The 18,380-nt window shown below is 42.9% G+C and overlaps 1 protein-coding gene across 2 annotated transcripts; it reads right to left on the bottom strand.

The window, feature by feature from the left end:
* Window positions 1-21: 21 nt before the first annotated feature.
* Window positions 22-18,380, bottom strand: ptpn23a (protein tyrosine phosphatase, non-receptor type 23, a). 2 transcript variants are annotated; one of them, XM_080897422.1, is made up of 24 exons: window positions 18,146-18,380; window positions 16,084-16,158; window positions 15,183-15,310; window positions 14,708-14,784; window positions 13,264-13,313; window positions 13,043-13,174; window positions 12,870-12,950; window positions 12,652-12,783; window positions 12,508-12,555; window positions 11,138-11,194; window positions 10,830-10,888; window positions 10,666-10,745; window positions 9,482-9,596; window positions 9,304-9,369; window positions 8,933-9,078; window positions 8,080-8,397; window positions 7,442-7,596; window positions 7,010-7,341; window positions 4,321-6,841; window positions 3,929-4,113; window positions 3,720-3,824; window positions 3,355-3,493; window positions 2,921-3,034; window positions 22-2,460 (listed from the first exon to the last, which is right to left on the bottom strand). In XM_080897422.1, the coding sequence occupies exons 1-24, from the start codon at window positions 18,227-18,229 to the stop codon at window positions 1,885-1,887; spliced, it is 5,775 nt and encodes a 1,924-aa protein (XP_080753548.1). In that variant the 5' UTR covers window positions 18,230-18,380; the 3' UTR covers window positions 22-1,884. The 2 variants fall into 2 exon arrangements, with proteins under 2 accessions (XP_080753548.1, XP_080753549.1); XM_080897423.1 differs by having other exon boundaries at window positions 18,150-18,380.

Raw genomic sequence — 18,380 nt, 5'->3', positions numbered from 1 at the left:
TGTTTAGTTGAAAGCTTTAGAAATGGGGGAATGTTTTGTTTTTTTTAAGATTTCAGTTTCACATGTGTTTTCTAGAAATGTGAATTAAAGCTCAAGTTTGATATTTTGGGAACCTGTATTTGCTTTCTTGCAGAGTTAAATACTGCCGAATGTACACAGTGACTGGGTTAGCAACTCCAGTTAACTCTGCTTGCTGAGAAGTTGGTCTGAAAACTGCAGCACTGAGATGTCAAGGAATTACAATCTATATTCAAAGAAATTGTCAGAGCTAAAACAGCCGTTTTATCGTTGTGCTATTCTGTGATCACAGGGGCTCTATGCTGAGGATATTTTAGTGTTGTAAAACAGAAATCTTACATTTCTAAAACGGTGAGAAATCGCCAAGTGTAGTGTTGCAGGCACAGTTCCTCAGAAATGTGACCCTGATTCTCTCATGCCTTAGTTTATCTGCACATAAACAGTTTCCTTTAACAGTGTTTACTAAATATCAAAGTCAAAAGGTCGAGAAATTATATATAAGAAAGACGAGAACTTGTGCCGTGTTACTCAAACGAAAACTTTGTGGCAGCATCAGTTTCCTCTGCCAGTAAGCGCGTACACACATTTTCCAAAATGTCAAACTATTCTTTTAAAGCTGAAGGATGGGAAGGTGGGTTGGTGTGGTGATTGAGTTGAGTCACTGCTTTTTCTGAATGTTTCTGTTTATAAAGATGAACTATGCCTTTAATTTTAGATCGCTTCATACCTTTCCGTCTCGTTTCAGCCGTCACGGCACCATATCAAGAATTTGTGGATGCAGCAGCGACCTTTTTAATCATTTAGGTTAAAATAAATCTTTAGCTGCATCCTCACAATGAATGGCAGAGATGTTGTGGGTCTTGTTTGATCCTCCTCCAGCTGCAAATACAAATCAGTGTAACATTTCTTACTTAATATTTTTTTTGTTTAGATTGCTGTAAAAAGCATCGCAGCACATAAACAAATGTAATCCCCAGGTGTTTTCCTCCCCCCCCATCCACTCCAGCCTTCTCCCCTCATTGGCTGGCTACAATCTACGCAGGCTGTAGTAACTTGTTTACTATTTTGTAACAGCGCAAAACTTTGTACTAATTTTCAAATAAAGAGGCTTTGATACCACAAAGGTTGACTGTCTACTGGATTTATTTCAGATTTTACAATAATGAATGATTAGTATCTTTTTTTTAATTCCAGAAGGACAATTTTTGTAATATTCTAGGTTTAAGATATTTACAGTGTTACAAAGAAAAATAATCAACTTGTTAAGACGTGCTGATTTGTATGCTCCTCTGTTAACATAAAAACTGAACTGTACGCACTGATTGAGTTGGGAGTGCCTCCACATGCCTGCAACTTCATCTTTTATTCCAGCCATTAAATAATCACAGAGCGGCCAAGCGATGTCACACCCTTGGCGATGCTTTGATGACCAACAGTGAGGTGCCTGTGAAGTGGAGTGCATGCTGGGATTTTTTTTTTTTTATAAGATGAGCGCAGGTTTGGTGCTGGAAGAGCAGACATGCTTCCATCCACCACACACGTAAAAAGAAAAGCAGCAAAGAATGAAGATAATACCAACGAGTGCATAGTGTTCTGGTCCCAGAAGCCATCAGTGATTGAAGGAGAAGCAAGTGTTTTTAGTTTCAAGCCTCACACCCCTAAAGCAGTGCAAAGTACACATTTCAATCTTCAAAACTGAACCCTTACAATCTGCCACTAGGCACATCTTGGTAATCAACCACTAAAATATCTCCAAGCCAATTTGTTTTGTTTTCCTTCTTTTTAAAGCAGGATTAGAAAGCGCTATAGGCCATCACTGACACCTGGTGGTAGAGTAGGTGAAAAGCAGAAATCTATAGTTTCATCTCAACGCTTGCTGAGGCTCCAGAGGGGATCCAGGCTACTGAGCGGGTCGTCTCCTTCGTCCCCTCGAGTTCCGTGGAGACCCTGGCCTTCTGCCGGCTGCAGAAAGCTTTGTTTAGTCACCCGCTGTTTCCCTCGACCCACCCCGTCCATGGAGAAGGCTTCAGGCGTCAGCGAGGCCAGGAGCTCCAGAGATGAAGGAGCCGGTGCAGAGGAAGCAGGAGGAACACTGGGCGGAGCCTCTGGGACTGGCTGATGGTTGGGTGCTGGCAGAGAAGAAGGGGAAACGGCATCAAGCCCGTTGGGTGGTGGAGGAGAGGCAGTGGGCGAAGTGAGAGGCGGGCTTAAGGAGGATGGGGGCTGTGGATCTGTGGCAGGACAGAGATCCTGGAGCTGCTGGATGTCCCCCAGTGAGTCAAGAGCAGGTAAGAGAGGGCCGACCTGCTCCTCAGCCTCCATGCCTGCATCTGTGGTACTTGGAGGCCGGATGCTTAGTTTAGCGATGGTGGCTTGAATGGAGCTGATGGGCATGTCACCGCCGAGGACAATATCCTGCTGAGATTCCTGTCTCGGGTAAGGCTTCAGAAAAACAGAGAGAGGTGTTTAAGAAATACAAATGAAAGAAGTGATGCAGAGAAAAAAAAACAAATACCTTCAGTACCTCAACTAACCAGAACTCTCAATTCATTGGGAACAATCAGGAGTGCAAAACTGTAAACAATTAGAGGGTTACAGTCAGATTAAAGTTGTGCAATTAGATGTGAGATGCTAGGGATTTGTTTTAAGAACCATTTCAGAAGTCCATGTCTAGAAATCTACAATAGAGGTGAGTAAAGTTTTGACTGCATAGCTCACAACACTGAACAAAATTGGCTCCAGTAAATATATGTATGTGACATTCTGTCACCTACAAGCTGCGTGGCTATGGTTTTTCAAAGGATTATTAATCAGCAGCAACATATCTTTCCCTTTATGGTGCTTTGTGAGCCACTAACCAGTTGAACTTATTTGAAAGGACAGTATAAGAAGAATGACAAACCTTTGTGGCTGCAGAGTTAGTGTTCTTGCTGCAGGTGGCGGTCGTGATGCCGTGGCGCTGAAGAACCTGCTCGGCGTGCTTCAAAACAGCCTCATAGCAAAACTTCAGGTGGAGCTGGAGGCAGACCGAAAGATGATATAAAGTGTGTACTATATGAAGAGCTATTCATCAGCAGTGCCTGATTCATGATGTACTTTGTCAGCATAGTCACATATTTCTACATTTAGGATTTTTGAGCAGCACTTTGCAAAGTGTTCTGTGCAACTCTTCATTTATTTCATAATGCTTAATTAAAATTTAGGTTTTAAACTCCTTGAAATGTACAATCAGCTTTTTCTGTTGTCTATATGTACATTTTTGCGTATTGCAACTTTAAACCTGCGACAACAAAGATCAATCCTAAACACAACATCAGAGTCCCATCTCTTTCTTACCTTCTCCTGTAGCATGTTCTTCCTCTGTTGTCTCATCTTCTTCACCAGCAGTGGAAGGTCTGGGATCCCATTTCCTGCCTCCAGCTCCTGAACAGCTGCATACAGCAGACAGAAGGCGCCAGTGCGTCCAACACCCGAGCTGAGACAAAAAGTGTACAGACTGATTAACAACAACTGAGATGCTAAAATGAATAACAAGGATCAAAACTTAGTTGGTCTTTTATCAGCAGGAAGCAAAAACAGTACACGTGTGTTATGTGTTGTCTACACTTGAAGGCTATGACCCGGAGGGCCAGGAGCATTTACATGCATTGAAGAAATTCCCTGTATGTAAATGGAATGGACAGCCACAGAAATACGCTCACCTGCAGTGCACAACAACAGGTGTATGTAAGGGTCTCTGGTGAAAGTAGTGTCCATGAACCTCTTGGATGAACCGCAGCAGATTGCTCTTGCTATCAGGAAGGCCCCTAATGGGATATTAAGAAATAATATTTGATGTACTTACGTTGCACTGCCAGGCTGACTAAGAAAAGTCTTTATCTACAGTTTTTAATATAAAGAGATGACTTACAGCTCTGGCCAGGAAGTAAACTGGAGATGGACAACAGTCCGCTTTAGGCTTTGGTCACGGTACTGCAGACTGATCATGCGCTCCACGTGTGTTGGTGTCATCTTCTGTGTTGTTAGGCTGAGTGTTATTGGTCCCTGAGAGAGTTGCTGGCCACGCTCCGTTGGGAAGTAACGCCAAACCTTTCCCTGTGAGGATATGGAAAGATGTTAAACACACAAACAACAAAGTAAATTAATTTAATGATGTGTAGCTTAATTTATTTGAGAAAACAAAAAAAACAAAAAACAAACACAAAAAACTTTAAGTTCTCTTGTAAAAAACATTTTTACACACTACTGAAAAATAGTAATGTACAGATTATATACTTCCACTGTGCAAACTAAACTCTGTACCTTTTCCAGCTCCTGCTCCGAAACCAGCATAACAATCAGTGACACTTTCTGCTCATACACCATCAGCCAGAAATCTGCTGCTGTGCCGGTGAGCGGAGCCTGCGTGGCAATAAGGCGTGGGCAGTATGGTGACAGGTCTTCCACATAGCTAGCGTTAATGTAGTCATCTTTCCCTGACTGTAGCACCACACGGTTTATGTCATAGGGCATTACGTCCTGATGACGGTTCTTCATGGTGTAGCAGCGGGCAATAGCAATGGAAAGCTGGCGAGCATCTTTCTCCTGCTGGTCCTGTAGCTCTTTCCAGCGGGCATCCAGCACAGAAAGCCCTCCCTCATTCTCTGAGGGGTTCTCCAGGGAATCTACTTGGGCTCTGTAACGTTCTAGTTCACTGTGAAGGTGGGCGACACGCTCTGGGGCTTGGTATGGGTCACCCTGGATCAAGAGAACTCCCTGGGAGCTTTTCTTTCTACGCTCCCCATCCTGAGGGTCAGCTTTGGTGGGTTGGAGAACATTAGTGGGGGCCTTGGTGCCTCCCGGTTGGCTCTCTGGACTTGAGGACAGGAGGTCATCTGTGCTTGAGTTCTGTCGTTCAAACAGGGAAGTGGAGGAAGAAACAGCAGAGGGAGAGGGAAGAGTCGATTGGGCTGTGCCTCCAGGAGTCGGGGTTGGAGCGGGCCTCTGCTGAGGGTTCAGACCTAGAGAAGACGGACCTGGAGAGGGTGCAGGGGAGGGAGAAGGGGAAGGGGAAGGTGGGATACTGTTGGGTGGCTGTGATACTATAGGGCCTCCAGGAGTGGGCTGAATCATGTGCTGAGTAGGTGGGGCATGTATACCATGTGGGCCTATGGCAGTGGGTGGCTGTGGGGTACTTGAAGGTACATTAGGTCCTGGAGCTGGAGAATACATAGCTGAAGGCTGTGGATGTGTCATAGAAAGAGGAGCCTGAGGTTGTTGCGGAGCAGCAGGCTGTGGTGCCAGAGGCTGCTGAGGCATCATTGGCGCTGCTCCAGGGTAGCATACGCCCCCAGGATGAGGCAGCTGAGATTGGGGTTGGTTGGGCATCCGCATGGGCTGCTGCGGCATATTTGGCATGGGAGGCTGTCCAGGGTGATGGTGGTGCTGTGGGGGTAGTGTATTGGAGGGCATTTGAGGCATAGGCCCCCTTGGCAAGTGGCCCTGAGGACCAGGAACCATATGGGGTTGTGAAACAGGAGGCATCTGTGGGTGCATTGCAGAGTGAATGGGTTGGCTCGTTGAGGGCATGTAGTTTTGTGAAACCGGAGGCATCGGCTGACTTGTGGGGGGTGCTGGTGCTCTGGGACCACCTGGTATTTGCATCTGTGGGTGAGGCGGTATCTGCTGGGCACCGGGGGGCATGGAGACCTGTTGGTGCTGTGGTAGCATGTGTTGATGAGGGAGTGCTTGGGGCATCTGTTGGTTGGAATGGGGTGGGTAGGGTTGAGATACAGGGGGTGCTGCTTGAGAAGCTGGGGGTCCTGGTGGGTGTGTAATCTGAGGTGGCCTTGGCATGGAGCCTGGCATCATTTGAGGGTGTTGAATATAGCCCTGTGGAGTCTGGTAGCCTTGGCCTCTTGGAGGCTTCGCCTGAAAGCCATTTTGTTGTGACTGTAGCTGACCTGGAAATGCCTGCTGGTACTGGGGAGGAACACCAGGCTGTTGGGGCATATATGGATGTGGGTAGGTTTGTTGGTTTTGAAGAGGATGAGAGCCAGGAACAGCCCTTGGTCCAGGCTGGTACCCCTGAGGGAGTGGTTGTCCAATTGGCTGGGGGTACTGCTGTGGATGCTTCTGCTGTTGGGACTGGGGAGTCTGGCCTATACCCGGAATGGGACCTGTCGGTTGGGGAACAAACTGGGGGTATGCCCCTATCTGTGGAGGCACAGTGTAACCAGCTGAGGCTGCAGGTGGGACAGGGTGGTGTTGTGTGGGGGTGTAGCTGGGTATAGGTGCCTGGATGCTGTCCACCGTGGTGGTTGAAGGTCGAACAGGGACAGGGGCAACATGGCCAGGTTGGGGAGCTTGAGGAGGGGGAGGCCGATAGCTAGGGAGCCCTGCCTGGGGTGGCATTTGTGGAGGCCTCTGTGGAGTCATCTGTGGTAGGGGCCCACGTGGCAGGGGTCCCTGTGCTGCATGAGTCCCTGCAGTAGGAAACTGAGCAATCCGTGCCAGGAGTTCTGGAGGTGGCAGGTTAGCAGGGAAGCATGGAAGACCAGCAGCTGAAGCAGCCGGCCAAGGCAGAGAGGTGCCACCCAAGTTAGCACCAGGTTGCATGTAGGCATCAGGACCCGGCAGATGTGCTGCAGTGCGAGGGAGGGAAGGAATATCAGGAGGCAGGCTGCGGAGATCCTCAGGCAGGTCACCTCCCAAGGCCAAGATGGCCGCATTGATCTGGGCCAGTTCTGGATCCTCTAGGCCAGAAGAGGTGGAGTCAACATCCTTTGGCTTAAGGGACGGCTTAGCTGCCGTCGGCCTCGCTGGTGGCTTTTTCTGGGTCTCTCTGAGGAACGGCCAACACAAAGAGGACAGCATGAAAAATCACAAATGTGGATAGCATTTGTCTTTTACAAGTAGTTATAAGTTACTACTACATGAAGTACTAGTGATTTGTTGACTATAATTAAAGTACTCAAAAAGCTTTAAAATATTATTCTAATGTCTTCCTTACTTTTCGAGTATGGGCTTCCTTTCCTCTGCCCTGGTCTGACACAGGGCCTTTGCCCTCTCCAGTAGACGTGATGCTTTAGCTTCCAGGTCATCGTAGAACTCTTTTCCCTCCTGTGATTTCTTCATCAGGTCCTCGTAGGCTTCATATGAGCCCACCAGTCCCTGGATAGTTGTGTTCCACTGCTGCTCAGTCTGGGTCAGGCTTTTCCGAACAGAAGCGTATTGAACATTGGCTTCGGTTAAAGCCTTCAAGATGTTTTCCTGCGCTGCGAGGTTCTGGTCGATGTATACCTTTACTTGTTCGTACTTCTTCAGCTGCTCCTCAAATATGTGCTGGAGAGACACAAGTTAATAAGTCTCTCACGACAGCATTTATTTAGCAACTTAAACAAATAACAGTGTAACGTGGTTGCAAATGTGTTTTGCCAAACACCTTCATGTCTGCTCGCTCCGTAGTGACGAGGGTGGATGTGATGTCATCCTGCTGGATGAGGTCACGTAGCTGTTTTTCCAAAGAGCTTCTCTGTTCCCTCATCTCCTGCACCTTTCCCAGGATCCGCTTCATGCACTGCAGACCTGCTACTTCCTCTGCACAGACACAGGTGCATGTACCGTATGTGTTTATATTCACAACTCAAACAAAATCATATTCACAGTTTGACCAGTTAAAAAATAAACAATTAAGCTGTAGGGTATCAAATAAGACATTGCTCACTATTTTCCGGCATTTTTTTTAAGAGAAAATAATTCCTTAGTCACTGGACAGTCAGCTGGCTTACTGATTTAAACTAATAAAAAAAATTAGCTACTAAAACATATTAAAACATATACTGGATTTTGTCATTTGACCTAAATCTTAAGACTTTCCATTATTCATTAATGCGCAGCCCTGACTGTAATGCTACAATAAAAGTAATATACAACTAGGTTTCATATTTATAGTAATTATCTAAACTTTTTAACTTTGAAGAGCAGAAAATCTTGGGTGACTTTAAATGACCCTAATGACTTTATCTGCTCTACTAAACCTTGCAAAATTACAGTAACCTCTCATTATCAAAAAGCCCTCACCTTCACTCAGCTGTGGCCGTGGCAGGGCTTCTCTCAGACTATCCAGTGGCCCCCCCAACAGACGCAGATTGCTGATGTGCAGGTTCATGGCCCGGTGGAGCTCCGTGTTGGTAAAACTGGCCTTCTCATGAGCCTCCATATACTTCTCAAGGTCTCTGCGGATTTCAGCCAGAGCCTGGCCCTGGGCAGCTGGGTGCAACTCACCCACAGCAGGGCCACCAACTTCCTGGAGGGCTCGCTCACCTGCTTCATCCACCTCTAGCACATCTCTGATCTCTTTCAGTGAAGACTCCACATCAGTAAAGACACCAGAGAGCACTGTGCAGGAGAGGACATGAATAGTCATGAAAATATTGCAAAAATTTGGGGGGGAAATGTGGCTTTTAGTTATCAAGAGATCATGCATGCTTAATTTTGTACATGCATATTTGTGCAAACTATTATGGACACACACACCACTCGCTAGGACAGTTAAAGGTCAGCAATATTTTAATGTTGTGACATGAAATAATCTTCAATTCAGCTTTGGATTTAATGAAGAGCTTTCACTTAAATAATTTGCTGTAGGGACAGCAAATTATTAATAATGACCCACAATTTCGCTGTTTGTCATCGGATGACCTACTCACTCAATTGCTTCAATTAGGAGACAACTGTTTCATAAGAATGTAGCTTTTCTAAATCAAAGTGTTTGATTAAATTATTGAGCACCAGCTGCTGTAGCTGGGAAAAACAATTCCAGCTGTTGAAATTCGAGGGTTTTGCGTCTTCACTGTGTAACCTCTGTGCACTCTCATAATAAAAGATAGCAACTGCAATTGTTAGGTCTGCTGTGCTTGCCTGTGGCACTCACCTTGCATGGACTGAATGAGGCTCTTGACGGTGTCAGGACGGACGCTGAGGGCAGCGCACTTCTCCATCAGGACTGGAGGAAGGTGGTTGTACATATCGAGGTTGTCTACAGACTCTGGCTCCAAGCCTAGAGAGTCCATGAACTGCCTGTAGAAGGAGGAGGCAATAACAGTTACCTAATACTGCAACAGAATCTTTAAAACAAAACCCTAGTATTTTAAGTACTTTAGTATTTAATGTGGGTATAGATTAAAAGTTTTGCTGTACCAAGATTGGTTCTTATTTAAAATTCAACTGGGGGAAAGAGAGATATTGAGTAAGCCTTAGTTCGTTTACCACTTGAATGCAAAATTAATGACACATCATACTCACTCTAGTGTTTCATTCTTGCTTTCAATCTTAGCCATCACATCCCTCAACAGCTTGGCCTTTTCTTCACTGAAAAAAAAATACATAAGATATAAAAATGAAGATGAATAACGTACTAAAATATGATTGCGGATATTTTCCCATTTCTAGGATGAACTTGACATCCACAGAGGGAGCCTACCTGTACAAAGAAGAGGCTTCGTGGGCAGCCATGGGCACCAGTTTGGCAAAAAGGTCTGGTCCAGTGACAGTCGGGTCGGTGGGATTGACCGGCAGAGCTTTCACCAGAGGAGCACCTAGAAAGACAAAAAACATTTATGTAAAAGCGCAGATGAGCATAAAAGGAGAGCATGTAACCAAATGCATTCAAAAGAAGAGACTACTGTCATTTTACTTTTTAGCATCACTTGTACCTAATTTTACTCTTACATCCCAAACGTGGGGCAACTTGATTCAACAAACATAAGTTTGTCTTAATGAAATAAAAATATTCACAAAAAAAAAATCTTTGGTAACATCTCAAATCTGAATATTTAAGAATGTCTGCAGTATTATGACAGAGTAAATCACTTACTTTGGTTATGGGAAAATTAACCAACCAAGAAAAAGCAGTTTAATCAGTCAATAAAGTAGACTGATACCCCAACGTAATTTGAAAAAACTGCTTGGCCACTGGTCTGTTTCAAAACAGAGAATCATGTTCTGCCCTCAAAACATCACTTTATTGCATTTAGTCATTAGTAGTTATTAAACTTTCATTCTGTCTCTCTCTGCTTTCTGCTCTTTCCTATCACCTCAAACTGGTCGCAGCAGATGATTGGTTCTGCTGGAGGTTACTTCCGGCGAGTTTTCCCCCCATAGGGGGTTTTCTAATTGTTGAAGTTTCTTTCTAAAATTGTGGGATCTTCTCCCTACAATAAGAGCACCCTGAGATGACCGTTTGTGAATTTGTGCTATATAAATAAAATTGAACTGAACTGAACATAATTCAATTAATTGACGGCTTATTTCTCAAAAAGGGCCTAATCTAGAATAAATGGTTGTCAACTTTTGCATTTAAATATAAAAACTGGCTAATATTAGCTTTGACTGTGCATTACTGTTGGCCAAGCATAACATGACATGCAAAACTACTTTAGAAACGACATATACATTAAAATCCATGAATTTTACTTAGTGAAACTTGATGATTAAAATAATTATATCCAAGGAAAACAGAAAACAAAGGCACGACACCAGGATAAAAATGAAGGAAGATATACAAAAACATATTCATACACAGTGTATACATATTTGCAACACCCTATATGCAAAACCAGCTTTGCATGTACTGACTGAGCGAAACATACTGATGCTTCCTGTTACCTTTTACAGAGGCTAGAGTCTCCAGAGACGGAACAGTCTCATGATAAATGAAATCATTGTCCTTTTTGGCAGAGTTAAACCTGCAAGGTCAAAGAAAAAAAAAGCTCAAAAACCGCTGATGATCATGAAGTGGCCGTAACTGTTAACTAAGAGTTTTTGCTCACTTTCCACCGATAACATCCATGGTGAACTTCAGGGCCTCTTGCACGCTGTCAGGTTGTCCCTGGTTGTAGTAGGATAAAAGGAGAATTCAGAACGAGTGATTGAACATCTTTTTTCTAAATCACAGAGTGTGTTTCCAGTAATAGGAGGTCTATGCATCTGTATGATGCATGTCTGCAAAGACAACTTCAGAAAATTTGATTCTCCCAAAAACATTTGAAGTTCAAGTGTGAAAACAGTTCAAAGAAAGTTCAAGTCACACTAAAACGACCTAAGCATGGATTGCTGGGAAGGTAGAGAGAAGTAGTACCTTTGCTAGTTTGACGGCTTCATTGAGTTTGTCCAAGGAGCTCTGCAGGTAAGCCAACTGTGGGGGAAAATGAGCATTTAAGCCATTTAACCGACAGAAAAATAAACATGACTCAACAAAACTAACTAAGAAACTGGTCAAACTAACTGAAACAGTTTTACCTCTAAAATTTAAAATAAAACTAACCATTGTGACACTCAAACGTCATGTTTAATTCAGATTAAAAGAAACTATTCCCTTATTAGTACCAAGAAGGAAAGAGTTTCTTTCCAGTTTCCCAGGATGTCAGGAAAGGGTACATGTCACTAATGTCACTAGTTCCTGGTGGCAGGATGCCAGTAAGACAGGAAGAGTCTTCATTCTTACATATTTGTTTTTAAACATAAATAAATCTATGAGGTAACATAACCACTGTGCTCTAATGTGCCGCCACCAACCCCCACAAACCAAATGTTAGTCATAGGTATTGGTTTGTTAATAGTGTGATATTTTCTCATTTTCACATTCTTACTAAGATTAAGATAAAGAATATCCTATTACCTCCTGAGAACAGTGGAAAAAAATGTCACGTCACTGTCTTTACAGTTAGGCTAGTTCAGCTGCATACTAGCCCAGCTTTATACGCAGCATACAGACATGTTAAAAAAAAAGGTCAAAGAGTGTATTTCAAGAAATGCAAAACAACAGTTTTTTAAGCGATGACGAGCTGGCATTTTTAGAGTTCTTGCCACTCAAAGCACTATGAGCTGTGTGCACTTTAACCACTTTAAAATCACCAACAACCAAATAAGAGTTCGTTGAATGTGGGAGGAAGCCACAGTGTTCAGAAGAAATTCATACAGGCATATGGTGAACAGGAAAACACCACACAGAAAAGCCCCGTTTGATATGAACCCAGGACCTTCCTGCGTTCAGGCAACATTGCTAACCACTGAACCAGCTCGCCACTCAAAGATTTGCAGCACCAGGTGGGCTTCCATACGTGTGCTAACCAGGAAAAACCAACTTAGGCGAAAGATCAGACCACAGCGGACTCACTATGTTGATGTGGCTGTAAGGAAAATGATCAGCTGGAAACCCTCAATTTGAGCAATACATGTGCATTAGTAGAGATTATAAGACAAAAATACCCTTTCTAATCTAGTTAAAGAAAAAATACTTGTTTGTCTTTATTTCAGTTGAACTGTTAGACAATTAAATGTATTAATAACATTAGAAAATGGGAAAATTTTAAAATTATATCAGCACTAATTCCTCTCGTGGGATTTTTAATCATATCAGTAGCAATGCAGCAAAATATGACTGCACAAATATAAACCACAGCACCCTGACAGTGGAAAATAAATAATGCATCTGTGTGTTGGTCCTACCCGTTCTCCATACTTCTGCTGCTCCTCTGCCTGTTTTCCCATATGAAGCTGTTGAGAGAAGCGAAAGCAATTACTGAGACCAAACTCAGCACACACAAACAAGTGCATACATGTAGGGAACTAATTTGCCCCATAAACACTCACATGCGCGATAGAAGCAAAGTAATAAATCTTCATCTGAACCAGTTTCTTCCAGTCTTTCTGGATCTTTCCCAGCATGGAAGCCGTCTCCGAGTTCTCCAGAGCCCTGCACGCTTCTTTGTAGTAATCCACCACCTGTAGCAACAGGGCCGCAGTTATTAGCATTTAATATTAAAATTAATGATGACTATATGATTCATATTTAATGGTAAGAAGTCAACCTGAGCACTTATGCGAGCAACCAGGAAACTCTTCCTGTTGTCCAACATGGACTTCTCCAGAAGACATTCCTGAGCCTGGCCCTGCGAGAGGGACCAAGGTTAAGGACACTCATTTGTTTTGTGTGTGTGTGTGTATTTTAATCTATGCATGCGCATGTAGGTGTGTAATCTACCAGCATAAGGTTGATGTTGAGGTTCAGAATCTGGTGGCTCATATCCACACTGAAGTTGTGGCTGAAATGGTCTCTCAGGTAGGAGAAGGCTCCTGCTGAGCACTGGAAATGAGTGCAGGACACCTTCATCCCCTAAAAATGAAACAGAAAGAGTCAGTGGGACTGTGTGAGCAAACAAAATGGCCAGAATTACTCTGCGCCCATGTATGTGTCTCTCTTACCTCCTCAGATACCCTGTTGTCCATGGCTCCCAACATGGAGTGCAAGGCCCCTGCAGACAATCCACAGATAAGTTTGGTGGAATTTGTAGGTTTTGTTGTTCACATTCAGTAAATAATTGGCATTTAAGCTGAAAATTATCTGAATTTCTCCGCATTGTTCTTTAAAGGAAGTGATTTGTGTGACACGCTCAATAGTGGCATGCCCCTACAGCATATACAATATGGTACTGAGGGGTTTCATGTACATATTTAACATTAACTTCTGAAAATCTCCAACACCCTGAAGAAAAAGCGATTGTTTGTGTCAACCATAGAATTCTGAAATAACACAAGTCAAAGCTAACACAAGTAAACACAAAATGCAGTTTCTAAATGAAGGTGTTTATTATTAAGTTATTATGTTATGACATAAATTAAAATGGTAAATGGCCTGTATTTGTATAGCGCTTTACTAGTCCCTAAGGACCCCAAAGCGCTTTACACATCCTGTCATCCACCCATTCACACACACATTGACACACTGGTGATGGCAAGCTACATTGTAGCCACAGCTGCCCTTGGGCGCACTGACAGAGGCGAGGCTGCCGAACACTGGCGCCACCGGGCCCTCTGACCACCACCAGTAGGCAACGGGTGAAGTGTCTTGCCCAAGGACACAACGACCGAGATTGTCCAAGCGGGGGCTCGAACCGGCAACCTTCCGATTACAAGGCGAACTCCCAACTCTTTGGAAAGCTGAGTTTCGCCTGCCACACCTGTTCTCAGTCAAGACATCACTTAAGTAGGCCCTGCCTGACAAAGTGGAGCAGACAAAAAATATAATGAATTCTGCTGTCTACCAAAAAATCCTGAAGGAGAATGTCAAGCCATCTGTTTGTGACCTCTAGCTGAAGCGCACTTGGCTTTTGCAGCAGGACAATGATCCAAAACATATCAGCAAGTTTGTTTCTGAATGACTTGAAAGAAAAACCAAAATGAAGACTTTGGAGTGGCCTAGTCAAAGTCCTGACCTGAATCTGACTGTGATGTTGTGGCACGACATTGAAAAGGCACTTCATGCTTGAAAACCCTCCAATGTGTCTGAATTACAACAATTCTCCAAAGATGCTTCGACAGTGTTGTAAAAGACTCATTGTGAGTTATTGCAAACGCTAAATTGTAGTTGTTGGTGCTAAGTTATTATGTATTGGGGGTAATCACTTTTTCCCACAGGGCCATGTAGCTTTGGATTTCTTTTCCCTTAATAACAAACACCCTCATGGATGAAGCTCCATCTGATTAAAATATAATTTAACAAATACTACAGTACTGAGCAAGACAGCATCGGACGTTCCAATCAATTGCTTTCATGTTTTTCATTTTTTGTTTTGTTTTTTTAAACTGACATGTTCAGATGTGTTTAACTGTTACAGTTTATTACTATTATTGACTCTAAGTGACTCACCCAGATTGTACAGGATGCAGGCTTGCTCATAGCTGATGTCATCATGGGTGACTGTTTTTCCAGAGAAAATTTCAGTCCTGTTTTCCAAAGAAAATAGAAAAGTATTTTTAAAGAGAATCAAATGCCTGAACAATATCATATATTATTGATTTCTAAACCATAGTATTAGAATGACACTGTATTCATAGACACTACAGAAAAAACACTGAAGGACTGCATTAATTAAATGCAGTTGAATTAAGTCTAAATTAGAATTTAGCAGTACAGGTTCGCACGCCTAATGTCAGTTCATTCATTCTATCCACATCCCAACATTCAGCAACTAAGCCAGTGTGCTGACACTGCTCTCTACGAGCAAGCTGCAGTGAGTGTGTCTCTAAAATAAGCTTCTCTGGTGTTCAGCAGTACAGACTGCAGTTGGATGGGTATGTGTAAACACTCCATACAGTTTCTGTGGATTCCTGTGTGTTATTACCATGAGATGGGTACTGCAGCCTCCTGGCCGGTTCCCATGGGCACCCGGCTCTGCAGATAATGCAGCTGGCCAAAGTACTTCCTCAGTGTGCTGCATCCCTCGAAATCCCTCGTCACATTCACTGCGCTCTGCGAAGCAGACACAAACATTGTGTTTCTGTTGTGTTTAATCAGCTACAAAAATCATTACTCTTGCAAAGACGCTGTGACCCAGCCCAGCGATGAATTATGTAACAATGGGTTTCAGTGCTTAATGCTCAGAATTTATCATTTTCCTTGGCAACACTTCAAAAGGCCTCATTATGATATGATTGATAACTTGTATCAGAATGTTTTGTATTGAAAATCCCTGTCCACATGGAAATACTACTATTAATGTAAAACTGCACACATATGACTATACATGATGATCTTAACCTCATCACAAAACAGACAGTTTGTAGTTGTGATGCACTGGATGGAGGTTTCTTTTACTATCTGGTTGGGATTGTCAGTGTTAAGGTTAAATATTAATGACTTTACGTGATAACCAAGTTTATTCATCACAATTTTATTTACACAGTCCTTTCAAGGTGCTTTATAGTGAACAGTATACACCTTGCAGTGTTAGAGAGAGAATCCCAATAATCAAAAGATCCCCTGTGAAGAAGCACTTAGCAATGGTGGGAAAGAAGAACTGTCAACAGAACACGGCGTCCTGCAACAAACACTATAACCCCGGCAATATCCCAGTAAGGACTCATAGCCGTATGTGAACTATGCCTGGAAGTTGGGAACACTTAATTTCAGGTACAAGGAGATGCCTAAAAGTGAATTCCACTATATTCAATAGCAACCCACATAACGATGGACAAGTCCGAGTCACAGAAATCTGACTGAGAATACTTTGACACAGTGCTCACCTGCCGCAGCGTCTCCAGTTTCTTCAGCTGTTCGTTGTAGTTGTCCGGATTCTCTCCATAGTTCTTCAAGATGAACTAGAGAAAAAGAAGCAGAAGCAAGAAGTAGGTGAATGTGCTGCTGAAACTCAGGTAAAAACCAAATTAAATGAAGGGTTAAATCCTAATAAAGAAATAAAATATCATCTCTAATACTGAGGGTTAAATTCTTTAGAAAAAAAAATTCAAATGTCTTTGAACTGGGGCTCATAACTCATTATGTTAATCTTTAGTCTTGAGCATAAGCCAAGCATTTAGACTCTTGGAGCTTCAAGACTTCCCATCATGCTTTGCCAGGACTCACACTGTCCCCCATAAGCACTACAATAAGCTTTAAGCTACTACCGTAATTGTCAGGTCAGGAGGTAAACAGCCCTGCAGATACTCATTCTTCTACTAGTGCTTTTGTTTCAATTTTAATTCAATCATGGAAAGGTCACAATGACAAAGCAAGAAGACAGGCACAGTCACGTTGTTACTCCTTCAGGCCAAATATGTGCTGTTGTGCATTAGTTTGGGGTAAACAGAGAAAATGTTGGTATTTTAGATACATTTTAAAATAATGTTGTTCTGATCGACTACCCCTTATTTAAAGGCTACACTTTTAAGGCCAATAAAAATAATAAAATAATCATTCTTAGTATTTTTTAAGAAAACACTCTGTCGTTAAATTAAATCAAAATAAATCTTCCTATTACCAAAAAGAATTACTAATAAGAAAGTCTGAAACTGCATCTCCACCTCCACAGTGGCTAAAAATATACTCCACACCATGTATGAACTGAATCCTTGGACCTAAAAGGATGTCTGGATCCAGATCAGTTTGTGACATTTTTGTGGAAACATCAAGATAACATCTCTCGAATTTGCTTAGATAAATCTGAAATACATTTGTGAAACTATGATCCCACAAGTGCAATTTTGTTCTCTGTGCCATAACGATTTGCTAACAAACAAACCAAACCAACCATATAACCCCTCTGATTATTGTATTTAGTCATGAGGACAAAGTCCTTTTACGTGCACGAGGAAGAAGTTAGGGAAGACAAATGAGTCACCAGATAAAGATGATACCAGCTTTAATAAGCAGTCAAATGATCTGGAGTTTAAATATCCCAGATGAGTTTTGGAAGCAGCAGGCCTAAAAAAAAATCCGTTAATATTTAATTTTCTTTTTTTCAAGCTAAGAGCGAAATCCCTTTTTGACACCATACAGGAATAGGCTCTTCTAACGCCCAATGGGAAAAATAAAGCTTGGACGCTCACATAAACAAGGTTTTCTCCCAGAATGGATTTGAAAGCACCAAAAAAAAAAAAGGGCCCGAAACTCTTTCTTTTTTCCTATTTTTTAAAGAGTTATTATCTTCCATATTTGTCCTCTACAATTTTGTTTGTTTCTGTTTTTAAATGCCTTTATTTGTTTTTAACATGCGCTACATAACAGGATAGCCCATCTTTCTTACGGTTAAGGTAAGAAGTAGCGTCACAGGTTTAGTGACAACTTTCCCTGTGTATTTCGTTATAGAAGCTTATGTAAACCCGTGTTTATTATTAAGCAGGCTGATAGTTTGAATAGTACAAACTGCTCCGCTCGCTCAGGTGCATGTGACAATGAGATCATTGTTTATTATTCTCATGTCGGAAGGCTGACTCGAGGCGTAGGAGTCCTAGAAATACTCACATATGCCTTTCGCGTTGGCAGTATTTTGATCGATTCCTACAAAGCTAGCCACTTAGCTGAAAGCTAAATATCAACTTGAGTTTTTAGCTTATTACCAGCTAGCAAGCAGCTTGCTAACGTTAGCAAACAAAGGCAGTGAGCAGGAGGGGTTTGCCTGACACAGACCTTTGCTAGCACGTCAGCTACCCGTTCTGGAAAAATCTTTTACCCTCGACAGGTAGCGACAACTGTTGCTTTGAGTTATGGCTAGCGGTATCCACTTGACAAGGTTATCCCTTCGTTCATAATCCTTGTTTAATTGACTTTCGACCTCAGCCCTGTTGCTCCACTCCCCACCCAGCTCACCTGCCTCACGGACGGGCTGAACTGGAACTCCCCAGCCTCTTTCAGATCCAGCCAGATCATCGGCATCCGGGGGACCGCCTCCATCGCGGCCGAATCTACACGGAGCTCTCAGTCGGTGCGATGTCAAAATCCCGCTGACGAATTTGTGGACGTTAACGGTTTTCCTGAAGATAGCTTTTCCCCCCCAAACAACTGTGTCATGTATCCATTTACACTTCAACCGGAAACTGGAAAC

The sequence above is a fragment of the Rhamphochromis sp. 'chilingali' genome (assembly GCF_963969265.1).
Source record: "Rhamphochromis sp. 'chilingali' genome assembly, chromosome: 11".
Taxonomy (NCBI): Eukaryota; Metazoa; Chordata; class Actinopteri; order Cichliformes; family Cichlidae; genus Rhamphochromis; species Rhamphochromis sp. 'chilingali'.
The sequence above is the reverse complement of the archived record's forward strand: the minus strand, read 5'-3'. Positions and strand labels throughout refer to the sequence as shown.